Source organism: Rhipicephalus microplus, chromosome 7 (genome assembly GCF_043290135.1).
Source record: "Rhipicephalus microplus isolate Deutch F79 chromosome 7, USDA_Rmic, whole genome shotgun sequence".
NCBI classification, from domain to species: Eukaryota; Metazoa; Arthropoda; class Arachnida; order Ixodida; family Ixodidae; genus Rhipicephalus; species Rhipicephalus microplus.
The window spans coordinates 70930207-70957068 of NC_134706.1; the positions used below are offsets into that span (position 1 = coordinate 70930207).

Sequence of the window (26862 nt, forward strand, 5' to 3'; positions counted from 1 at the left end):
CTTTGCAAGCTGCCACCATTGCTCCAAGTTACCATAAAAAAGGCTGCTCAAGTTTATCGGAGACTAAAGCGGAGATCCCTTTTTGGCGCTTCCAGATAACACTAGAACATTAAAAAAGATTTGTAACATAAATCAGCTCACAGAAGCTTCGACAAAGCAGCATTGATATACATTTTCGATCCAAGAAAATCATTTTCCTGAAGCAACAGATCGTTTGACCAGTCCATAAAAAGTTTGTTCGTTCGCATCCGTAAATGCATCAGCCACTCGCAGCGGAACAAAAGCGTGGACAAGCTGTACAATGTTATTGGGCCCCTGTTCAGCGCTGGCCTGCTCTGCAATGCTACAGCACAAGACACCAAATCGCCGCTTAGGCGGCTCGCACCACAAGAGCTAACAAGGAAAATTATCACAACTGCAATGTTGGAGAAATTTCACCATATTGTAATATTCTCTTGTATTAACATAATTCAGTGAATGCTGTGGTGAAGGAAAACATCGCCTCAATTGTTGCTTTCCCCGGCATGCAGCCAACAGCCACCGCTGTCGAAAGGGCGGGGGGTGGCTCGCGCCCCCTTTGCCCTCCATGGCTGGTACGCCTGTGCACAGATGACACAAAGCATCGTTTGCAGCATCCTACACAAGCCACATGCTTCTTTGGAATTCTCCACTTCCTCCTTCTATGAGAAGGCACAGTGTTCAGGGCAGTTGGTATTGATCCATAACATTTCTAAGCACTAAATGCACGTATGTAAGACGAGCCAACCGCTTGTCCTGTGTCCTTCACTCGTGTCAGGTGTGTGCATTTAGCGCTTACAAAAGTTACTGATCCCTCTTCTTTGTTCATATACACCTCCTCCTCCTTTTCGAGCTCATGAAGTATCAAGTGTCTGCCTCTCCGACTCTGCACATAGGTCACTCCCCACCTGAATCTCAATTATGCATCCCTGCCTGCATGCACAAATACGCAACACCTTATTGTCTCTGGCGGCACCCCGCACAACAGTACAACGTCCGCTCCCGGGACGTGGGTAGCAAAGGCACCCGCACGCGGACGTTCACAATAAGGGGAAAACCGCGAGCACGTCTTAGCTGGTAATGGCGAGCTTTGACAAGCCGGTCGGGAAAAGGTTCCTCGCGGCTATGCTGCGCACTCTCACGATGGCCAATGGGCCTGGTCGCGAGTGTTAGGGCAAACCTCGTACGCGTAGGCCTACGGCAAGTGCGGCTCGTTGTGGTACGACCACTTCAAGCACTAGGCACCGCTGTGGGCTTAGCGTACGCTACCGAAGCTAGCACTCAAGTAAACACGCCTGCCGAGGTGCCCAAGGCCACCCCAGGCGGGCTACAGTCTGGCGATTCCCAAAGGGGACGTGGACGAAGGAAAACACGTGCTTACCCGGCGCCGACCACGGAGAAGAGAGCGCTCCCTCGGCGCGCGCGTTCCGCGTGCCGTGCCCGCATGTGGTGCCATCTATCGCCACGTGGTGTTAACAGAGCAGAAAAGTTAAAGGGTGTGGCCGTGCGGCGGAATGCCCGCGAAATGGTGGCGGGCGCGCCTCAGATCCCCACAGTAGACAATCGATCATAATGCGTACCTTAAATATTTGAAGGGGGGGCTACATGCAGAAAAATGTCTTGCATGCAAGCTCCTCTTCAGGGCACATGCACGACACTACACGAATCGGAAACTGAGCTGTACACTCCTAAATATTTCAAGGTTTACATTTCATGAACACACTTCACAACACTGGACAGAATCGCTCAAATGTGACACGGACCTCAGAACTTCACCACAGCGCTACCCACAACAGCACTTGTACGGCGTTGCGCATTACGAATGACAACAATGACGGGCAATAAAATTTGTCCTTCCTTATCGTAGCAAAAGCTAGCGCTAGCAAGCGTTCAAAATTTGTGCATGCTATTTGCTGGTACGAACGGTACACACGGAACACACCCGACGCTAACACTTGTTTTGATGATTGCAAACTTTTCACTTCGGGTCGCACTAAACGCATATCCTGCTTTAGAAAGGCGGATGATTACATCACAGACGTTCTTTGCGATTACACTTGAAAATATGAATGCTAACACCCAGGAAACACAAGAAACAACGACACTCACATCCCCAAACTCACTTTTCACACTGTGCTGGTTTCTTCGTTTCAGCTGTTGATCGCACGTGCTGACGGGGTAGTGAACACTGGCTGGCTACCGATATCTCCCCTGGAGTCTCACAGCGCTTACGATGGTCACAACAATAAAATCAGCTGTTCTTTTTCTTTTTCCATGGCGCTGCAGCGCCCGCTTCAGCAAGCGCCATGTTTGCAAAGCGAGCCGACGTGGTGGCCGTCCAGGCCGTTTTTGAGAGCGAAAGTTAAGAAAGTTGAGAAAGTTGAGAGCCGCTCTCGCCCGGTTGTGTGGTGCGGGTGTGTGGAGTGGCTGTTCGGCAAGCGCGTGTAAGGGCCCTAAGTGGCTTGGACACTGCTGTGGTTACTCCTCGACGGTCTATGCGTTCATCGTGCGCGCCCATTGAGCTCAATTACTCCTTTTCGCTTATTTTTGTCGTAGAATGTACTAACTTTAAAACGCGTTCATACGCACGTCCAGATTTGTCAAGTTAGCTATAAAGTACTGGTAATATAGACTTTGTTCGCTTTGCTTTTTTCACGCTGGAAATGTGCTGGCGAGTTCGATACGCCTACGTGGTCAAGCGTGCCGTCACGACACTACTGACCGTTTATTTTGCGTAACTGCACGCACCCCGTATAATTTAACACGTCCACGCATCTAACACTACAGAAATCGCTCCCCTGTTGGATAGGTTCACACAAAAGTATGAACTAGCCCATGTTACAGAAAATATTGATCAACACACTGACTCGAAATTGAGGTTGCTTCTGTAACCGAACCAAGACACTGAGCGTGAAAGTCATCCGTCCTATCAGAAAGCTGCACTAGTGCGAGAAACTGCTGCTGATTTAAGATCTATACAATCATCATCTCGGGTAAACAAGTCGGTGTAGTTCCAGTACTGGCTAGATACTTTGAAAACAATGAAAGAAAAAACGTTGCATATTTATTACAATCAAGCAGCGAGCTACAGTCAAGCAATGATTGACTCTGAGAGAAATACGTTAATGACCGACACACATGATACCTTAACGCACAGTACGGTTCAGATTGCTTGTGTTCTCTAATGTGTTCACTGATCTCAGTCTCGTCATCAGTTACACTACTGACACCACTTAACTTGATGAGCCTGGCGAGCATTCAATGTACGAGTAATACACAGCTGGTAATTATTTGGTAAAAAGAGAATAAAGAAAGATGCTGCATTGCCAGCTACTCTCTGTTTCTCGTGATATAGATGCTCACATTGAGCGTTTAGTACTTGGAAGGTTTTATAGCACTACTTACCGGTGCTCTTTTCATGAGCAGAGTGCGGTGGATATATCCTCCCCGAATATCATCATACTTTGTCGCTACGCATGAGTACTCTGACTTGTTGAGAGTCTTGGAGTAACCCACAAGGTAAAGAGTATTTTGTGAAGCGGGTAACTAAAACAGAATTGATTGTTTTTATTTCGGTTAACAGTACTACTATAGTCGCATTCAAAAAAGAAGCTAAAGCAGTTAGGTAGACATTCCACTATTATGCGTGATGCGTCATACTAACCTCTCATAAGTCAAAGTTAACGTTGGAGTGCTGCTGTACTAAAACTAGATGACATACAAGGCGAGAGAAACACAGGTAGGAGAAAACTAGTTTGTGAAAAGGATTATTAAAACTTGTGTCAACAAGAAAACTGGTTTTCTATTTTCCAGAAACAAATAACCATTGCGAGTCAAGTTTGTTTTTATCTCCCTGTTAATATACGCCCCTAAGAATATACAGTTACATGGGTTGCGCTGATGAATTTGAGGCAGTGTGTTCAATTGTAGGCAATGACTGCTGTGATACAACAGTTTAGAAATAAAATCACACCCACGTAACGGAATAAGGGCACCTGCTAGGCAGCTCTAAATATTCAAAATTGATTGGTTAGCTTTCATCTGTAACTCAAACAATGAGCTTCCCAGCAACCGAGTTAGCACCCATGGACCAGAAAGCATTGGCCCAAAGCCATAACTAGCAAAGACCTAATACGTGGGCAGGAAATCAGTAGTCTAAAGTGTTGGATCAATTCCTACAGAGATATACAGCTTGTAAGGCGCACAGGTGCTACGTGTGACAATAAATGAAAATAGGTAAATAATGAATTATGATTCTTACTATATAAATAAAACTCAGAAGCGAACCTTGGCATATAACATAAAACAAAGAGAGAAACAAAAAATCTACACTGCACTGATGCGCTTACTAAAAGAATACTGCAAATTACACGTGGTTTAAACAGAGATTTTTACGTTCAGCCTACTTCTCTGCTAAAATAAATTTGGCCGAAACCCTCTTTTCGGGTGCTAGCTTTGCTAAATGTAAGTAAACACGAAGTTCTAGAAGATGTCTGCAGTCATTATGAGGAGGAAAATAAAGGTAAATTGAAAATCGACCTATTCCTTGCGCCTCCGCAGACATGAAAGCTTTAAAAACAATCAAAGACGCCAAGCCTACGCGGAAGGCACAGCGCAGTCACAGCGAAAGGTAGAAGAGCAGCCTTTCGGAGCTTTTTTAAAACACTTATTTGGTAACTGCTGCAAGCTCACATGCTTGGTACCCTCTGTAAGCATTAATAATAAATTTATTAGGTGGTGTCCGCTAAACACTTGCAAGGAATTTTGTGCGAAGTGTTCATGCGGTGGCTGATGACGATGAGGAATCATGGCTGAAGTGGGTATGCGCCACAGTTAATGGGGGAACAAGAACAAGCATTTGTATTGCGTTGGAGCATTGAATGGCCGATTCGTTACGCTATTCACAATGTGCGACTACTGGTAATTGTTCTTTTGATGTTTTAAAACGCTCGATAAGGCAAAATATGCTTTCCCGACATCAAGCCGGCCTAAGGCAAGTTTGCCAACAAGTCACAAGCGACAGCGTAGCTGAGTGGTATAATACTGGGCTGGTACCCAGCGTACCCGGCCTCGAGCCCCACTGTGTCATTTGTGCTAGTTTTTATAAGGGGCAAAGCTCCATAAGCTGTGGGTCGTACGTCCGCGATGTATGTAGTAGTAGTCATCGTAGTATTACGTAGCCACCTTCACCTGGACTATAGTGCGGCACACGGCTGGATTGAGGAGCGGCACACGCGCACTCGTTTGAATTGAGGAGAAAACGCGTGCACGTTAATCATAAAGAAAAAAAGATTGTCGTTTCTGATAAAAATGACCTACGGAGAAGAGTATTGGTGGCTTAATCTCCAATAAAATTTTTCTTCAATACGATGTTTACTAAAAAGCTAGTATCCGAAAGACGGGCTTTCTGACCACAATGCATTGCCACGTTCAGCTCGGTAGGCGTAACCTCCTTGGTTTTAGAAACGTTTACCGAGAGTAAGGCCGCAGCGACATGATGTGGCAGCAGTGAAAGGTGAGAACTACACACGAAGCGAATGCCGTAAAAAAGTGCGTGCATGCCGCTACTTTAGTCCGGCTGTACCACCTGTCGTTCAGTACTTGGAATGTCCGCTGGATGGCGGTACTTCGTTATGATGAATATACGAGGAAAGGTACGATATGAGGATACTTCAGTGTTCAATATATGGACGGACGGATGAACAAACACGCGTACCAAGAAACAAATAAATGCACGGACGGACTCACAGATGAATAGACGCATTGACGGACGGACGCGTAGACTGGTGGACGCACACACGGACGAGTGGATGCACGAACAAACAGACGGAAGCGCGGATAGACTGACGGATGCTTCGCCCCACTCTTCTTCATGCACTTCGTGGATATGCTGTGCTCTTTCTAATTTTGCGCAGTGTGGTTACGGACAACGGCGACAGCGGCGGTAGACAACTGCGCGTCACCCCAGTTGTAATCCCATAAAAGCTTTCGCTGTAAAACTGGATACTAGAAAAATTCGTAGTATCCTTCATTACACTGTAGATAACAGAACGCGGTACCTGTTAAGACGGACTTTGGAGGGACACGCATTTCACAGTTTTCCAGGTGCCAGATCGCGACGAAGTGACAAGTAGTCAATCGATCTGAAGCTACTGAAGCACTCAGTGGTGGTGATCGTTGTTCCGCGGCCCTCAAGCTTTTACAAAGTGGCATATGGGCAATTAGGCTTCCTCGTTGTGGGCCTCCCAGAGCAGCGGTCACCCTTTCACGTGAGTGGGGGACTACTTTTGTCGTTGGAGTCGTATACGAGCCATTTCACTTTGCTCGTTCGTATTATTTCAACACTGTCGAAATTTGGGCTTGTTGGTGCATTGCGACGACTGAAAATAGCGCTAAGAAACGAGGACACAAGAAGTGCTGTGTGTCCTCTTCTTGTGTCCTCGTTTCTTAGCGCTATTTTCAGTCGTCTATTTCAACAAGTTCGCCTTTTAAACTCGTATTCACACACAATCGCTTCGCATATCAAGAAATGATTGTGCGTGCTTGCTATCGTACACCTAACTGCTCCTCCAACTTTTGCAAATAATTCCATGACTGTATGCACGCTATTTTTGTCAGATACCCAAATTCACAAATATTTCTCATGGTGTACTTTAATATCCCAGTAATTAGTTGGAGCAGTGAGGATGGAGAGGCTAGCTGTCTTTCAGCAACAGGTAACCGCCTAAATATATGCAAATATTTAAGTTTTTCTAAAGTATCTCTTGAACCCACGTGCAAACAGCATTTTTCCAATATACTTGACTTGGTTTTCACAACTAATCTTTCAGTCAATTCATCGATTTACCAGCTGCCTGAACCCAGTGGTGATCGCGTTGCACAGTTCACCTCCACTATTCAACCACAATGTCCAACGTATGCAACCGAAGTTATAAAAGATATGCGAAAGCTGATTATGCATCCATAAGTGCCGAGTTAGAAATTGGTAATAAAAAGTACATAGCATCTGGCTTCAAGCTGACCCTGGATATCTCCGAATGGAACCAATATTCATTGATCAATTAGGCTTTTTTTACCTAATACCTAAAATGAAAGCATCAGCACCTAGCAAAGATAGTCACTTCTCAATTTTTCAAACAGACGGGCATTCATTGATCAGTCATTTTTTGCAGATTTTTTTTACAGTCACTGGAATATACGTCTCATTGCCCCGTGACTGGAAGGCAGAAAAGGTGCTTCCTGTGGTCAAATCCAGTGACTCATATAATCCTTTCAATTACAGGCCTATTGCATTGAATAGTATTCTATGTAGGCTTCCTAACATGCCATCTATTCTGACCTAAATTTATTGATTGAAGAAAACTTCTTTCACGACAGTCAGCATGATTTTAGGAAACATTACTTTTGCGAAACCGAACTATTTCTCTTTGCCAATAATTTATTTTCAGAATCTGACAATGGCTCCGAAATTGACCGCATTTTCTCTGATTTTTAAAAAAGTTTCGACACCGTTTCTCACCGTTTACTCTTACTAAAAGTAAGCAGGCTAAATCATTGCTGGCTAAAATGCTTTACGGTGGATTGAATTCTTCTTGTCTTACAATACTCAACACTAACAGCTAACGGTCACAACTCACACATTTGTACCGTAACATCTGCTGTGCCGCAGGGTTCTGTCCTTGAACCCCTATTTTTTATTTATAAGCGATGACCTTCGATCCTCTAATATATAGACAATCAGGCCCTTTGCCCATGATTGTGTCATCTATTGAATAACCAAACCGCAGTATTCATGACAACTTCAATCTGATCTTGATAGCATTAACTCATGGTTTTCACTCAGGTGCATAAAACTAAATGCTAACAAGTGTAAAACAGTAAAGATGTCTCGAGGAAGTACTTAATGCACTAGCCTTGTTTATTGAATTAGTAGTTTTTAGTTACCATCTGTCACTACTTACAATTATTTAGGTGTTCACATTAATAACAATTTAAAATGGAATAGCCATATTAGTTTTGGGATTTACGATGAAAACCACACTCCCGGCTTTTTGCGCCGTAAGTTTTCTTCAGCGGCTGTTTCATTAAAACTTTTTTTGTAAAAGTCTAGTCAAATCTAAACTCCAGTACGCCTCATCAATTTGGGAGCCTCAATCTTGCACACTTGTTGGCGCACTAGAAGCCATTCAGAATCGTCCAGCACGTTTCATTGTTGTGATGCGCTCTCGCACTGCTAGTATCACATCAATAAAACTTCTCTCGGCCTCCCTACCCTTTCTAACACGATAAAGCAGGCCCGCCTATGTCGCTTCCACAAACTTTTTTTCATGATTCCTGAAATATAACACACATTCTTCTCGCCCCTTTCTGACATTTCATCTCGCATCGACCACAACTTCAATGTTCATGCGCCATTCTGCCATACCGACATCTACTTCTCCTCCTATGTGCCCAAGACCTCATCTTAATGGAACTATCTTTGTGCTACATCGCCAGACACCCTGATCTTGCATCATTCAAGACTGCTATTGCTGACTTGCAACACCACTCCTTTCTGTAACGCCGCCAATTACGTTAGGAGTAGGTAAATAAATTATTAAATAAATAAATAAATAAATATATAAATGCATAGAAGAGGAATGCCCTCTACTGCAGCGATATCGACACGGCGCGAGGCGTAAGCAAAGGCTGCCTGATTGCTGCTGCGTCTCTGCCCGTATAACCAGCTTGCTCTTGCTGCTTCTGCACCGACGCTGCTACCACTATTTAGTTTGCATTTACATTATATTTTGGTGAAGCGTTTTCCCCGGCCCTGGTACTGCGTAGCCGAAAGCTGCCGTCCGACACTGTCTTCACGCCCTAATCGGCTTCACCATGCAGGGGCTGTCCCGTTGCCCAGCTCTTACGAGAACCCGACATTTTCAGCAGCATCGACGTGAAAGACTTTGAGGATTAGTTGGAATTCTATGAACGAGGCAGCGCTACCAGCAAATGGGACGATACTATGAAGCTGCGTACCGTGATGTCGCATTTAACGGATGTTGCCAAGCTGTGGTACAGAAACCACGAGGTGGATATCCCCTCTTGGATGACCTTCAAAACCTGCATCACAGATGTTTTTGCACGCCCTGGTGTGCGCAAACGTCGTGGAAAACAACGCCTACGATGCCTGTCGAAACAAACTGGTAAGATATTCACCAGCTACATTGAGGACATCGTCGACCTCTGCCGGCATGTCGCTTCAACGATGACGGAAACTGACAAGGTACGACATATCATGAAAGGCATTTCTGACGACGCCTTTCGAATTCTGCTCTAGAAAAACCCTGTCACTCTCTTCGAGCTCATCGAGCTGTGCAGAGTTTCGACGAGTTCCAACAATAGCGTCTTCTCACGCGACGGCCTAACTTCTCGGATGATACCCTCTCAAGCCTGACTACCATCTCTGAATTTCAGTCGCTGCTATCGCAGATCAAGGACTTTTCTTGGATTGAGGTCGCTCATCAGCTATCGCTGATATCAATAGCCGGCCAACCACCGTCACCTCTACCAGCAAATATTCGCCAGGGCATCCAGGAGCAAAGTTTGCGTGGCTCTGCCACCTGCACGTGACACTTAGCCGTTGCCTCCCCCGTGGCTTGTGCACAGGTGAATGCACCTCCGAGCTATGCTGACGCTACCGCTAGACCATCTTTTTAGACTTCCATGACACTACCATCAGCCGTGCCACTGTGACTCACTCCTCGGTTTGCTCAGCCAAGGTTTGTCCAGAGTAGTGTACAATGGCGTACACTCAGCAATCGGCCAATATGCTTTGCCAGTGGCCTGCTTGGCCACGTAGCGCCATACTGGCGTCGGTGCGCCGTTGTCTATCTTCTGAGCTACCACCATAGCTTCAAACCTGCTCTTATATACCACCACGCCTTTCGTTCACAGGCTCACAGCAACCCGACCAGATGTCATCGTGCGCCAACCAACGTCCTCCTGTCAACCGCCGCTCGCCATCGCCTAGACGCTGCTCGCCATCATTGATGCGTCGTCGTCCTTCATCGCCGGAGCAGGAAAACTAATTGCCGCAGTTTAAGAGGCAGGAACTGCGTCACCCGCGAAAAGGCCAAATCCTCCTTCTTCACCGACTAATGTTCTCGACGTATATGTGGACGGCGTCACTGCACTCGCTCTTGTCGACACTGGTGCCGCAGTTTCAGTGATCAGTGCTAGACTCTGCCACTTGCTCAAAAAGTTATGGCGCCACAACCGAGTATATCGCTTTGTACAGCCAGCGCAGAGCATGTCACGCCGGCCATAGCCTGTACTGCTCGCATTATGATTGATGGCGTTATCTATGTTATCGGGTTGCTAGTGTTAGATTACTGCTCCCATGACCGCATTTTGGGTTCGGACTTCTCCACTACTAAAGCCGTCGTCGACTGCTCTCGCGCTGAGGTGGCATTTAAAGTGTGTGTGGGGGTGCTGACACCCCCTGTAGAGTTGTTTGCGCTGCGTGACGCACGTGTCTCGCCAAAAATCCACATTTCGGGTTACCGTCGGGCGGTAGGTGGCGTTGTGCTCACGTTGAGCACCACTATAATCATCATGGTTGGTAGAGTGGTAGCGCCAATGGGGACCCCTTGCGGAAGGCAAGCCTCGGTGGCGGGCTAGAGTTGAGCGAGTCTCCATGCTCCAGAAACTCAAATTCCCGCGGTGGCCGTAGAGGCCGAAAAATTGACCGCAGCGAGTTTCATCAATTGCGTATAGTGGAACTACTAACTCCTCTTTTAGCGGTCAGATAAGTTTGTGTGCCTTTTCTCTGTTAGGAGTGCTGAACATGGTGAAATTTTTATTTCAGAATGTATCGAAAATTGCTAAAAGAGTAGTTACTACGTCGTTTATCATTAAAAATTGAATAAAATATTTTTGTTTTACTTTTACTAATAACATAAAAGCGGTGATTGGCTTAGCTAAAGTATGAAGATTATCCTGACGCTCCAAAAGCAGCAGTCTATTGGCATCGATTGCGTTTCTGTCGCTTCATTTGTTCAAATTGTCTGCGGTTGGCCACGGTACTTTTGCTCGACCGGCATTTCGAAGCTCCGTTTTAATTCAGCTTTGATATATCAATGCGAGCTTATTAGTCAGACTTTACGGGACGCTATGATGAAGCGAACGTTTATAGAGGCTGTGAACTACGTCAGATGCTGAGCTTCACCGACGTCTGGCTGCACAGCCTCCAGCGTAAAAATTCAACGCCGGCAAATCCCTCGGAGACTGCTATGAAAACGGAATAATCTTGCACAATGTAGGCGTGTTCGCCGGCTATTGAAATGCACACCTTGTGAATGTTTGAGATTGTTTAGATCATTGTGAAGTTCACAGAAAATATCTCTACTGCTAAAATTTGTAGCACATATCACAGCATATGTTTTACCTGTTTCTGCTCAAAATGAGTCTGCCGCAATAAATGCTCATAAATTCATTGCATAGTAGAGCATAGTGTCTTTAGTACGTATACGCGTTCGTACCTTTTTCGTAAGTTTACATTGAAGCATATAACTTTTCCTTGAACTATATAGTCTATCCTGTTGGGGAATTACCTATCTTTATCCTCTAAACAAAGTCACTAAAAATTCATTATACTGCCATCCGCAAGACTAGTTCACAAAAACGCCAATGTTATGTCCACCCTATCTTTCTTATAAAATTGTTATTATATACATTCTTTTTAGTCAGGAATGACGAATCTGTTCATTCTTCTTCCAGAGTAACCAGGAGTGTTTTTTACAACCAAACCTCAGCCTCCAAAGAACTGCTCACATCAGTGTAAGCTTGGATGCGTCATTACTCTGAACTTATCTCATGTCAGCGGACACTGCGTCATTACTGAAAGCAAGCTCATGAGCCAAAATCCTCGCAAGGAATGGTTGAAGACACTTTAATAATTAAACATAATTTGTTCAACGACTTCTGTCTTACCCTGCTCATGAGCCTGTTTTATTTTCTTCTCAGAAATATCAAATAAAGAGAGACCATTGATTTTCAAGCTACCCACATCCTGTCATAAGAAGCTCTACAGTTGCCATAGTGACAACCCCATGCGCCCACCAATATGCCAGGCGGACAAATGGAAACCTTATACTGAAAAGCAGTGATAGCGTATGGTATGTTCAAGCTGTATGAAATAGGGTACACATATTATTGTTTCTTGTTTTATAATTACTCAGTTTACAGAATATATGCAGGCTTAAAAATTCTTGGACAATGCATGTCATGGGTTACGCATACCGTACTTTTATTTATTTATTTTTTTATCAATACTGTTGGCCGAAGGTCATTACAGGGTTGTTACGTTACAAAATATGCAATAAAAAGGGAAAAATGCCGTCGCAATCGAGAACAGACTAATCGTACAGTACACGCAAAAGACACAATGCAGTAGTACACGTTATACAATGATAGAAAAGGTACAATGCGAGCAAGAAGAGCTGTATACACTAGTAAATCGTGGTACCAACAATTGTTCCGTGGTAGCTGAAGCAATCAGCCCTTATACAACAAGAACGACAGTTTTCTTTGGGTAATTTGAATCATCAATGTATAGGCTGTGCGTCTGCAGTCGAAGTGAAAAGTTTAGTTATCCAAGTTTTGAATTATCTTACATTGTTTACTAACAGTAGTTCACGTGGCAGTGAGCTTCACTCCTCGATTGTTCTGGGGGAAAATGAGTATTTATGTGAATTTATTCGAGCTGGAATTGGTAGAACATGTTCTTTGTGGCTGCTTCTGACTGTTCGGGACACTAGATGTTTTTTATATTTTTAAGCATTGAAATTAAACTAGTTACGATGAATGAAATACAGAGTTTTCAATCTAGCTATTCTCCTGCGTTGAACAAGTAAAGGCAAGTTTAATTTGTTAATCATCTCGCTTACGGAGTCAGATGATCGGTATTTTGATAAGATGAACCTTGCAGCTCTTCTTTTGATTTTTTTAATTCTTTCTATCAGGTTCTTTTTAAAGGGGTTTCACTTTTCAGTTTTACTTTTTCAGTTTCATCTACGTGTCAAACTTTGCTTTGAGTAGCACATATAACTAGGTAACAAATGGACTTGTAGTAGTGCATATTTAGGAGCAGTTCTTTTTCACATTGTGTATAGATTGCTGTGAATGTAACGACTGTTGCCAGGCAATGGTAGGTACTGCTATAGTAGTGTTGAAACAGTTACTGATACCACGTGCATGTTGGGAGTGACACTATCGATGTTGTAAAAAACTGTCCAAGAAATCGTGTCTTCATTAAGCAAGACATGCGTTGCAGAGGTAGCAATTACGGAGCCGGATGATGAGAGCAAAATACCTAGAAAAAAAAGAAATAATAAGAATGGGTGGATCACATTCGGCAAGCACTCTAAAATCATGAATGATAATCTGTCACTACCTCTCAAGAGGAAGGTATATAACAGCTCGGTCCTGCCCGTACTTACTTACAAAGAGGGTTCAGCTTAAATTGAGGACGACGCAGAGAGCAATGGAAATGAAAATAATTGGTGTAACCTTAAGACACAAGAACAGAGCCGAGTGGGTCAGGGAACAAATTGTTGCTGAGGGTATCTAAGTTGAAATCAAGAAGAAGAATTGGACATGGGCTGGGCACGTTGTACGCAGGCAGAATAACTTTTTGTCGTTAAGGGTAACTGACTGGACTCACAGAGAAGGAAAACGCATGAAGTGAAGACAGAAAGTTAGGTGGGCCAATGAAATTAAAAAGTTTGCACGTATAACGTAACATCAGAAAGTACAGGACCAAGTTTATTGGCCGATCAAAGGAGAGGCCTTTTTTGCAGTGGGTGTGATCAGGCTGATGATACGCCAAAAACAAGCACCAACACGCACGCGAACAGTGAGTCTTAGTGTTTTTACCTATTTCAATATTTGTGCTTCGAAACATGTTTGTTTACATGACAGAGTAAACGCAATCAAAATGAGAAGTAATCAGTAATTTGCATTCGCTTGCATTTATTCCACTGTGACTCCATGACCATCATTTCTAGCTTGCCCAATGGCTCTAGTTCAGCTTCCGAAATCTCATCTGCTGAGAAACGCTGATGTACAGTTGTCTTCCTCCTCTAGTAAATTTAGCTAGGGTTGTTTTTGCAAAATGCTGTCATCGCTCTGGACAGAGTCGTGCGAGCAGCAACGAAAACAAGGGGCTCCCAGTGTGAATGAGCTGTTGTGGATACCAATCTGTTCAAATTGTCGAGAGATTTCCCCTATTAGAAATACACAGGGCTGTGCGCTTTTACGTAACCGAACTCAAATAACGACCTTTTAGTGTAATAATATTTATTCTATGTAAGATTCCTGACGCATGACAAGGAATTTTTAAAAATATGTTAAATTTTAACGGTACAATGACTGAGGGCACTCAGTAGGTATAATCAAATTTGGCCATTGTTTGTGCATGTTGATAGTTCAAATGTCTACTAACCGCAATTTCCTTGATATTGCTGTGAAACAAGTAGCCAAAAGGCCTAGTTTTGTATGATACCCGTGCAAACAATGAGGCAGACAGTTAAGAAGTAGTGAAGAATAAAAATGTGAAATCAGCTTCGGTAGTTGTCCATCGTTCGAGCAGTGTCTTTGGTGACTATTCGCAACTCAAATGAACATGAGAGGGCGCTGTGGAGTTGAAGCATGGTGGACCCAGTTGCAGAAAGTGGACCCAAGTGTAGACGCGGATAGAGAAGAGGCTGACGCGAAGTGTAGGCAATCTGAGGTCGAGGAAAAAATGAGGAAAATGATGGTTGCCCAGAGCGAACTGCTGATGAGAATCGCCGAGCTCGAGACTGCGTTGGCGACAGAGCACAAGAAAACGAGGGCAATGGGAGAAAGACTGAAGTCCGCCGAGGAGGCACTAGTCAAGGTAAACAGAGGAGCGGCCTACGGAGAGAACAGCAGGGAACCAGCGACCAGAACGGTGGTGAAGGAAGAGCAAGCAAGCTTGAAAAAAATTACCCGCAGCTTCCCTCGGGGGAGCACTGAGGAGGATGCGGAGCATATAATTGGTTAACGGGGTGTTAAAGTGCGACTTACTTGGGTCGATGGCTAAATTGGTTAACGTGGTTGTGAAATGGGGTGTTAAATTGCGACTTACTTGGGTCGATGGCTAAATTGGTTAACGTGGTTGTAGGAGGGGGTGTTAAATGAGTGAACACGTACACACGTATGCGAAAGGGCGGCGCTGGTCGAAGGGACGTCGATCATTGTGTTTGTGGATTCGTTGGAATTCATTTCACCGCGACCTTGGACGTCGACGCGCCGTACAAACCAACCGACGAGCGGCAACTGAGCGAGCGAGCGCCGACCTTGAGTATATATACAGCTCGACGGCGCATGCACTGTCAGCTGTTGAATGTTCTCGAAGCGCGACGCCACATGCGCGTCCACTGGAGAATCAGGAGAATTGTAGATGTCGAACGCGGTGTGTAGAGGAGGAAGGGTGCACAGATGGTGGAGGAGTGAAGCACGCGCGGTGTGTAGAGGAGGAAGGGATGCACAGATGGTGGAAGAGTGGGCGACGGCGCGACGGCGCATGCGCGCACGTCAGCTGTCGAATGTTCGAGAAGCGGTGCGGACGGCGCGGACGGCGCACTACAAGGCGCGAGTATAAGATGCTTCCGCATCTAAAAACAGGTTCAGCCGGTTCATTGTCGCAAGGCCCAGCTTCAGCGAGGTAGTGGTGGGGCGGGGAGGTGACAAAGCAGCCGGCATCGCAGGTGCAAGTAGCCCCCAGGTGCAGAACGCTCCAGCTGAAAAGTCACAGCATGTGATAATCGCCGGGGATTTGAATTTAAATCGATGCACAGAAGCCATCAAAGAGAGGGTAAGAGGTGACAATAGGGTTGCAGTAGGGGTGTTCCCAGGACGCAAGCTTGAAGCAGTCATGAGGCAAGCAAGCGCAAAACTCAAAACTACAGCTGATAGACGAAACCTTGTGATAATTTCAAGCGATTTAAACGATGTCCTAAATGAAGATACAGCAGGACTAGCTGCCACACTGGCAAAAGGCGTCGATGACATGTGCGCCACTTCTCCTAAGGTACAGGTAGTGATATGCACGATACCGGAGGTACCGGTGCGTGATAGCCACCTGCAAAGAGTGGTTGTGAACGCAAACCAAGAGATATGGCGGATGAGTCGAGAGAAAGGCTCTGACGTGGTGGAAATAAACAGAGAGGTGCATAGGTAAGGTGGTTTTCAACGAGACAGAATTCACTTCGATGGACGGCTAGGTCATGAGGTGGGCTGGCGGCTTGCAGGACGCGCAGTAGCTTTTTGGGGGGCAAGCGAGCCCTTCGCAGTGCAGGATAGCTAGTAACGAGGAAAACAGCCAGGGAGACTCCTCGACAGGTGGTATGGACAGATACCATTCCAAAGTGGCACCAGTATCTAAGATAGGTAGAGTCCGGGGCATAAATAGACGTAGTCACAAGCGCCGAGCCGATTCAGACATAGGGTATATTAACATGCAGGGTGGTAGGAACAGGCTCAAGTGGGAAGAGATAGAAGAACAGCTAAGGGAAAAGAGGTCAATGGTATACGGTTTTGTAGAAACACTTCTCAGGGACATGGAACAACTTCCGAACAATCCGCACAACACGTGGAATTATTGTAATAGAACAGAAGGCAGCAGAAAGGTGGGTGGTATTGGGGCATTAATTCATAATAGTACAGACTGGCAAAGGATCAAGCAGGAGTGCAAGGAACATTTATGGCTAAAAGGGAAAGTGGCTGGTCAAACGACACTCCTTGGTTTCGTGTACTTGTGGACGGGAGCAAAGGCCAGAGAGGAAAACCAGGCAATGGTAGAGTGTATATCAAAGGACATTCAAGAATTAGGAAGAGAGTGCGAGATAATTATAGTAGGAGACATGAATGCGCACATAAAAGATATAGATGGGTATACTGACCCGACAGGCAAAATGATCATGGATGTGTGTGAAAGCCTTGATTTGACCATTTGCAACAGTACCGAGAAGTGTGAAGGGCAAATAACATGGGAGGTAGGAAGGCTGCAGTCGACGATAGATTATGCACTGATGTCTCATAGAATGTATGATAAGCTCAGGGGAATGCAAATTGATGAAGGTGGCTCCAGAAGTCTGGGTAGTGATCACAAATGTATCGAGCTAAGTTTTCGAAGAGCAGTGAAAGTGGGAACGAGAGAAGATGAGCAACTACAGCAACATTTTTATTCAGAAAGGCAAATTGAAATTGCCACTAAACAAATTGAGAAAGTAATCACGGAGGATAATAAGACAGTGTGGACATACACGAATCTAATTAGACTGTTTGAGCTAGAGCTTGCTAAGACGCGTGACACGTCACCCCGGAAAAGAAGAAACAACCCAAACGTTGGTGGAATAAGGAAGTTAAGAGAGCCATAGCAAAACGTCAGGAAGCCTCTAGGGAACACAGACATACTAAGCACGGAGTTAACCGACAGATGATGTAGAAAGAAAATGGGAAACCTTTCTAAGCTGTAGAAGCGATGCATCCCTTCTGATCAATGAAAAGATTAGAAGAAAAGGAGCTCAGTGGCTGGTAGAACTACATAAAAAAGTTAGAAAGGCAGCTGTGAAATTTTGGAACCATCTGAACTCCCTAAGAAATGAGACGCGCCGAGAGCAGAGGTTTATAACTACAGCCCAAGGTGCTAGGCTAGAAGGGAACGAAGCTATTGAATATATAAGAACAAGGGTGACAGAAACATTTCAACAAAGAAGTGCTTTATGCACCACAATAGACAAGGACGAACCAAGTGGTGCAATGGCTTCATTTTCACAACGTGAGTGGGAAAGGGCTGAGAAAAGGGTACCGAGTAGTACATCAACAGGTCCAGATGGCATTCCAATTATGGTGATAAAGACATTAGGTCCGAAGTCTAAGCAGGCTTTGAGAGAGGCAGTGAGCAAACTAATAATCGATGGGGAAGTTCCCGATGGATGGAAACTTAGCAGGATGAGCATGATCTATAAAGAAAAGGGGGACAAAGCTGACATAAACAACTACCGTCCCATAACAGTCACATCAGTGGTCTACAGGCTGGCGATGCAGATTATAAACGAAAGACTGCAGGCATGGATAGAGGATGAGGGGGTGCTGGGAGAACTACAGAATAGGTTTCGGAAATACAGGAGGCTGGAAGAAAATCTGTTCTCGCTGACGCAGTGCATAGAAATAGCAGAAAAAGAACACAGCCCCTGTTGCTAGTATTTTTGGATATCGAGGGAGCGTACGGTAGCGTGGTTCATGAGGAATTGTGGGGAATACTGGACGCACTATGCGTGGAACATGTAGTGACTAATCTTTTAAAGGATATCTATAAAGGTAACAAGGTAGTTATAAAGTGGGAAAAACCGGTATCCAAGCCTGCAGAGGTAAAACGGGGGCTTAGGCAGGGGTGTCCCCTGTCACCCTTATTATTCATGATGTACCTACAAGGATTAGAGGCCAAATTACTGGGAAGTGGACTGGGCTTCAACCTCTCTTTTGTCAAACAAGGAAAACTCATTGATCAGGCACTACCAGCATTAATGTACGCAGATGATATAGTGCTATTGGCCAACAGCAAGAAAGATTTGCAGAGATTGATGGACATCTGCGGTAATGAGGGAGATAGGTTAGATTTCAGATTCAGTAAGGAAAAATCAGCAGTCATGATTTTCAATGATAACGAAGGTAGTGAGCTTAGAATACAGGAGGTCACGCTAGAGATAACAGATAAATACAAATATCTGCGCGTATGGATAAGCAATGGGACCGAGTACCTGAGGGAACACGAAATATACGTGACGACTAAAGGTAACAGGAAAGCAGCAGTGATGAAAAATAGGGCACTGTGGAATTACAATAGGTATGATGTTGTGAGAGGAATATCGAAAGGGGTCATGGTTCCTGGGCTGATGTTCGCCAATGCGGTCTTGTGCATGAGATCAGAAGTTCAAGGAAGATTAGAAATTAAGCAACGTGGATTAGGTAGGCTTGCTTTAGGAGCTCACGGGAATACACCAAATCAGGGAGTAGAAGGTGATATGGGATGTACATCATTTGAGGGCAGGGAAGCTAGCAGCAAGATAAAATTTGAGACGCAATTGAGAGAAATGGGTAAGGAGCGTTGTGCTAGGAAGGTCTTCAGCTACTTGTACATGAAGAATGTCGATACAACATGAAGGAAGCGAACCAGGAAGTTGACTGGTAAATACTTAGAAAACAGCAGGTGGCCAAACTAAAAAGAGCTATCGGTTAAGAAGAAAGTGAAGGAAACTGAGACTGACATGTGGAGAATGGGCATGATTAAGAAGTCCGCACTAGAGCCCTAACGAACCTTTAAGCAGAAAATTGCCAAGGAAAGGATCTATGATAATACTCGGGGTAGTTCTCTACTGTTTGAGGCCAGGACGGGAGTACTGCGAACCAAGACATATCGGGCCAAATACGAAGGGGTAGACACAGTATGCAGTGCGTGTGGAGAGGAAGAAGAAACTGCCGAACACTTGATAATGTTCTGTAAAGGGCTTCACCCTATAGTTCAGGATGATGGCGCTGAGTTTTTCAAAGCACTGGGGTTTAGGGACCGGGAGGGCAAAATAGGTTTTAAGCGGGTTGACTTAACTAGAAGAAGGTTATCTGATTGGTGGCTGAAGTCTAGGCACGAGTGAAAATTAAACCCTCCTTTGCAAAATACGAATCCTCAAACTCACTTTTTAAAGAGAAAAAAACAGGAAAAAAATAAAAAAAATAAATCTAGTTTTTGGTTCATTAAGTATGACGGCTTGGTGGCGCTAGCCACCGCCCGATCTAAAGGGTACAGCCATATTCATCCGTCCATCCATCCGTCCATGGCGGATTCATCAAAGTCGCAGCGTCCACTGTCGCTAACATAAAGGTTGAGTTTTCTGCAGTGTGATTGCAGTTCACTCTTGCAGTTTTGTAGAAGGGGAGAGCGTTGTTAACGCTGAGCATCTAATTTTAACTGGCACCATTGGTCCCGCAAGCGCGAGCGGCGTTCTTGAAGTGGTCAGGTTGTGTGTGTATTAGACAAGGTGCACGGCGTCCCTGCGAAATTCGTTTACATACTTCGGGCGCCGCTGCGACATGTAGTCAGTCGATACAATGGTCATTTATTATGTTCGACTTATAAGGTAACTTTGTTACTTCACCTGGAAAGTAGAAATCTGCTTCGCCATACGTTTTTTCTTCACGGGTGACACCATCCTACCAAGCTGCTACCATATAACACCGGCGATTGGACTGTTTGGGCCTCATTATGCAGCTTCCCTATATTGCCTCTAGGTGCCACATAAATGTCTGGAGTCACGAATGCACCATTTCCCAAAAACACTCATTTATTCATCTGTCAAGGCAGCGCATAAGAGCTTTGAAGGCCATTCAAAAAGTAAGGAACATTTCGTTCCAGGCAAGTAAATATTCATTAGCAAAAACTTTTATTGGTGGGCTTAGTTTAGCAAAAACCTACTTCACTTTTCTACAGAATCACTGCTAACTTCTTAGTGCTTCTCGTACCACCACAGAAGTTTCTTTATTCAATCTAAATAAAAAGAAAGAACAAAAGATCTTTTATTCTTCTGAATAAAAGATCACCGCTTGGTAATTGAATTTGTTGTTAACGGTCACTTTGAATTTTTCACTGCCTTCAGATCGTACCCTGAGCCATTGCTTCGAGTGAAAGAAGAAGAATAATCACACGGTGCTGGCATAGGACAGTAGGACGAGCAATCAGTGTTCCCCACCAAAATATTTGTTCTTCTCATTCGTTCTGATTGTGGTGCAAGAATGCATGTTTTCTAGTAGGAGGTCAATTCCAGATGAGAAATAGTGACGTCATCAATGTTTATCGTACTTATTACTGTAATGAGTGTTTCACAGCATATGTCAGCTGTAAGTGTGGCTTCTTTTATTAAAAAAAAACCAAAAATTCCCTTTTACTTCGAAAATGGTAGCCATTATTTTCCAACTAAAGTAAGCTAATTGCTCGAGTTTTTCAAATTTCAAGAAAAGAATCGGTGGCACCACTGTGTTGTTTCTGCAATTGCATACATTATAGAGCGTCGTCACCTGTGCAACAGTGTGCGAAAACAAATCATCCCTGTTTTGCCGGTAGCAGTCCAAAATGCTCATTCACTTGATGTCCTTTATTGTTTTAGTTGGTCGGTAAGTATTTTCGGAACCTAGCTTTGTGATTTCTGGACATATCGGCTACATATGAGCAAATTATAGCGAGGCCAGCAAGGGGAAGTTTGTCTTGCAGAAAAGTAACTGTTAGTCCTCAATGTATTGCAAAATCTTGTTCACTTGAACGATTTGATTGGTCATGATGCTTGGCGTGGTGCTCCACTCGTTTGTGTATGCATTTGTGCAGGCATTTTGGAAGTTTTAACACCGTGTTCTGACACTTGTTTGAATCCTCATAGTTGGTTCATGTACTGTGCACAACTATTTGTGAATTGGAAAAGCTAGTGACTCTTTTGCCTGCAAAAATGTATATACAGTGTGCACCCCACAACGGGCGGGAGCAAAAATATTAGCCAACATTGTTGTCTGCATTCTCCGTCAAGCAGATGACGAGTGAGCCAGAACAATCACATCAGTACTTTTACTGAGAAGTAGCTGAATGTGCTGTGCACATAACTCTTCAGTCTGACGTGCAAATACTTAAAGATGAGGAAATGGTCCTTACTTTGTGAATAAATATTGTAGAAAATTTTATTAGGCAGATTTGACTAACTGATTATTCAGTGCTCATTTTCTGACATTGCTACCATGACTTCCAGCACTTCTTAGCTCTGTAGTTTACTAGGGTTCCATATGCCACTATTGTATGCGTATATGTCATGTGCAGTGTATTGCGAGTGCTATTCAATGAAGTACAATTTATTTTTTGCGAATGGGTGCTTTTGGTAGCACCAACCGGCATCCTCTATCTCGTGTGCCGGCTGATCTACAGTATGCGACCAAGGGCAAGGATAGCTAATTCACTTAACTTGTCATTCGTGACAACTTTCACAAGAAAGTTGACTTACTGAAATGTTTGACTCAGGCCTACGTTATTCGCCAATAGTTACTCCATTATTGTGCCCATCACTGCAACCCTTTTACTTCTCTTGAAACGTAAACCAAGGTTCCTTTTCAAAATGATCCTGTAAATGGTGTTCCCCTGCATGCACTTGCTTACCACAACTTGAAGTAGATCTAGTTAGTCGTAAAAAGATCAAACGCGCAGGTTAGAACACAGATTTTAAACACGATGTCGAGAACAATGTTATATACAGGGATACCTAGCACAACAGCGTGGAGTCATTTCTTTTTATGAAACGCGATGTGCTTCTCGCAAATGCATTGATCATTATCATAATACAGCTCAGGCCAATCGTACTGACACTGCACTTTTTGAGAGCATGTCTGGTGAGAAAGACTATCTGCAGCACAGTACCATGTATTGTGCATGGGGTGTCCACTGTAAATAACGTTGTCTGACTGAACAAGCCAAGAGACAAAGTTGCCCAATTTTAGCGGGTAAATTTATTAAACAGCTGGCTCTCACTGCTCTTTATTCAATGGTTCAACTCTGTGAGAGACAGTGTTTCTTGTTTACATGTAAACTGCTGCATTCACGATTGTTAATAAACAATGTAAGCTTACTTGCTTGGCGTGTGTTTGCCAGTTCAGGCCTTTTGGTGACTTGGTGGCATAACGGAAATATATATAGCAACGTTAGGGTGCCGTGCACGCGATTACCACCCCTAAATAGCAGTGAACAAACACCCATCAACCTTCGGGCGTGCACCGCGACCCCCCGCACCCACTACCAATGCAGCCGCCACATTGCCCTAGCGCAAAGATGATGATAGGCCTACCAGCGCCGTCTCTAGTTTGGATAAGTTAGTTTACAACGCCACAGCTACTCTTATTTTCCTTGCATTGCCAAAGGTACAGTTTCCTTTCTCTGAATGGTAGTGTATAGGTGTTCTGTAGATTCTCTTCTACGCGTGGGGGTTGCCGCGAACAGCTGTCTCTAGCGTGGGTCCCCGGTACTCGGCACCGTGGGCTGCGCGCTGGGGGACCCAAGTGGTAAGTCAAGCATTGGTGACGCCACCTTGGGTGTGTTATCGCGTTTGTCATGTTATTGTGTGTTTGTCGTGTTACTGTATTTGTGATGGAGTGTATGGTCATATTGTGTACGGATGTCCTAGGGTGTTGATAACGACTGATGCATTGATTCGGCGGATGATATCGTCGTTCAAAAGTCGTTAAACGAATAATTGTGTGTTTGGTTTGTACTGACCGCGTCTGCTGTGTCCGTTCACCCCAAGGGTGTGGCGCTCGCTCGCCAATTAGATATCTCACACTGGTTGCCCTGCGTTAAACTCTTGGAGTGTCGGACAACAGTTTTTGCGGTTCGGTACAAGCTTGTGTTAGAGCCGGGGAAGAGTAGGCCTAGGGGGGACGGTGGTGTGTCGGCGGTGTGCTGTGTTGAGAAGCAAGGAGATTGGTTTTGTAACGTGTTTGAATTCGTCGGCAGATTGAGTTTTTTTTGTGCTCGCAAGCGTTTTTTTGTTGTTGTTGTCGTCGTTGGTTTTTAAAAACTTTGTTGAGTTAGGACGAGAGCCTTGCGGTCTGCATCCTGTGGTAAGCAAGGCTTAGGACACGTAGATTGTAGGCCAAGCCCGAAGCGAGTGAGTACGGAAGGCTTGTGAGTGGTTCAATTTTTTGTAAAGATCTCCTTCTATCTCTTTAAGCTCAGAAAGCCGGGCGTCGTCGCCGTCTGGTATTGTTGTTCGACGCCATGGCGTCGCTATATTGTCCGCGACAGAGGACACCCATCATTTGGTAAGCTTGGTGTCCCTACACCGTCCGGCTCTGTGGACGCCGATCGCTCGGTAAGCTGCTGTGTGCGGCGAGCGATATGGCCACCTTAAAGATTTGATGTCTCTTTGCGGCTGCCTCTTCTGCATATAGGCTGGGTGCTGGGTGGATGCTGGCTGTTGTCGAGCGACTCATTAGGCTTAAGGCTCTGCGCAGCCGACTGTCGCACGTGGCACAACAAGGTGGATCGTGGCGCCGAGTTCTCGCACTCTGCTTTCCTCACTTTTTTTCTCTTGTGATGCACGAAATAGGAAAAGTGACCTTTGCTTTATTTTTAAGCTGGACGTCTTGGCTGCCGCCGATGTATCAACTAGCACTATTGACCATCGTACCACATGGGTGAGGAGCCCTAAGCCCTGTTTCCTTTGGCCTACTGCATTGTTCTCTCGAGTGTTTTGGAAAGTATGCGGTGGGAGTGATGTGACCTGCAGCTGGCTGTCTTCTGCACATCGTCAGCACCACTGGCCAGGACTGCGGTCGTAAGGTCGGGCGATAAAGATGCCTGGGACCGGCGCAACTGCCTGCAGTCCGCCGCCCTCGCGAATGCTGGTCGCAGCTGCAAGACTGAATGCTGGTCGCAGCTGCAAGAATGCTGGTCGCAGCTGCAAGGTTTGTCGCGGCAATGTCAATGCTGCTGTTGTGGACCGGTAGTGATTTGACGTCAAACCGGACAGTGCAGCAGTGTCGACCGGCGGCGGTGTCGTGGTGCATAGCCATTATAAAAGGACATGTTTTGTGATTTTTTGTTAGAGCTTGTGCAGCTGATTTTTCTAGTTTTTTTTCGGGAATATGGTTTGCATTAGGGTTGGGAAAATGTGGGGGTGCTGACACCCCCTGAAAAGGTGTTTGTGCTGCGTGGTGAACGTGTCTCGCTCAAAATGCACTTTTGGGATTACAACCACCGGGCAGTAGGCGGCGTTGTGTTCACGTTGAGCACCAATTCATTATCATGATTGGTAGAGTGGTGGTGCTGGCGGTGACCCCTGGCGTAAGGCAAGCGTTTGTGGCGGGCGAGAGTTGAGCGAGTCTCTGCTGCGCGTGGTGGTTGCCGCGAACGGCTGTCTTTAGCGTGGGCCCTCGGTGTTCGGGACCGCAGGCTGCGCGCTGGGGGGCTCACGTGGTAAGTCAAGCGTTGGCGACGCCGCCTTGGGGGTGTTAGTGTATTTGTCATGCTATTGTGTGCTTGTCGTGTTATTGTGTTTGTCATGAAGTGTATGATCATAATATGTACGGATGTCCTAGGGTGTCGATAATGACTGATGTATCGATTCGGCGGATGATATTGTCCTTTCTAAATTAGTTGAATAAATGGATGTTGTTTGGTTTGTACCGACCGTGTTTACTGTGTCCTTTCACTCCAAAAGTATGGCGTGGCGCGTGCTTGCAAAGTCAAGACCCCACAAGTGTTCGGCGACGCGCCGTTATATCGTTACGTATAATAAGAGGGACGAGAATATTCGCCAGCGTATTTACATCGAGAAAATCAAGAGCACAGCACCCAGAGGGAGAAAACCAGTCCTCTTTGTCGTCCTCTGTCCACAAAATGGTTCCCCCTTCATGCGATAGCTGCGTAGCATTACCCCCCGTTTGTAAAAGCACCGGCTAGGTGCACTTTATAGGTGTTCTTCAGAAGGAGGGTGGTATGCTTTCAACCTACAGACGTGGACTACGTCACTGGGGGTGTTTGCTGACAGGTTAGTCCCAGAGACTAGAATTACCTTATAGGTAGCATCCGTTACCCGTCGTATATAATACGGTAAGGTCCCTTGTACGGAGATAGCAACTTCTCTGACAATCCAACACAACAAACTGGGCTCCAGAGAAGAACTAGAGAACCAGGTGAGAAGTCAATGTCGACATGCTTGCTGTCGTAGAGAGCCTTCTGGGTTGCTTGCGAAGTCAACAACCTAGATTGGGCAATCTGACGAGTGATAGCATCACGTGCGTATTCGCTCGGCGAAGGTGTAGTAGTCGGTAAAAGGGTGCCTAGTTGTAAGGTTGGATTACGGCCATAGAGCATGTTACCACGATGGTAATGCCAGAAGGTAATGCCAGAGGGTAATGCTTGTGTTGGTGGCAGAAGAGGAGAGCGAAGAAGTGAAAAGGCTGCTGTGGCTGAGTAACTGCTCATCCACTTAGAGTTCCTGTCTATCGTTTCTTCCTGCGACAGACACGGGGACGTGCTGGATTATGCCTGCTGGTCCTGAATCCGGATTATGCCTGCTGGTCCTGAACCACAAGCAACCACCACCAGTGCACCAGGGTCTGCTGATATCCATCGAAGCAGCTGCTGCCTTAAAGGACTACCACCACAGCACGGCCCTTTGGCACGTTCCGTCAGGACAATGTTTGCCACATCCGCAACCCAAACCGAGCACGACCCATTTGCTAGAGTACCCTGTGTCATCAACACGCCTCGCACACTCAACCCACTCGCCGGCGATGCCGGTAAGGATGTCGAAGACTGGCTTGACCATTGCGACTGGGTTGCAGCCTTCAACGACTGGGACCACCGCCGTAAGTTGAAAAACGTGTACATCTCTTTCTTTGACGCGGCGAGAGGGTGGTACGAGAAACGCAAAGCTTCACTCACAAGTTAGCAGCAATTTAATCGGCAGCTTCGCGAGGCGTTCAGTAACCCCGAACGGAAAGAGGGAGTGGAGCAGGCACTTTCATCGCAGTTTCAAATGCCGAACGAGAGTGTCGCAATGTTTGTCGAGGAGATGTCATGACTGTTTCTACGGGCCAACCCCCACATGCCAGAAGACAAGAAGGTGCGCCTGCTAATACGAGGCATAAAGGAGCAACTTTTTGTGGGCCTTGTGTGCAACCCTGCTACGATTGTGTCGGAGTTCATACGTGAGGCCACAATTATCGAGCGCATGCTTTGGCAGCGGTTAT

General features: G+C 45.4%; 1 protein-coding gene across 1 annotated transcript in view; it reads right to left on the minus strand.

Moving 5' to 3' along the window:
* Positions 1-503: 503 nt before the first annotated feature.
* Positions 504-26862, minus strand: part of LOC142767787 (uncharacterized) — a 136292-nt gene continuing 109933 nt past the window's right edge. The window contains exons 6-7 of the mRNA XM_075870028.1: positions 3424-3564; positions 504-599 (exon numbers count right to left, since the gene is read on the minus strand). Of these exons, the coding sequence (XP_075726143.1) occupies positions 504-599; positions 3424-3564 (237 nt within the window). The remainder of the gene's footprint in view (positions 600-3423; positions 3565-26862) is intronic.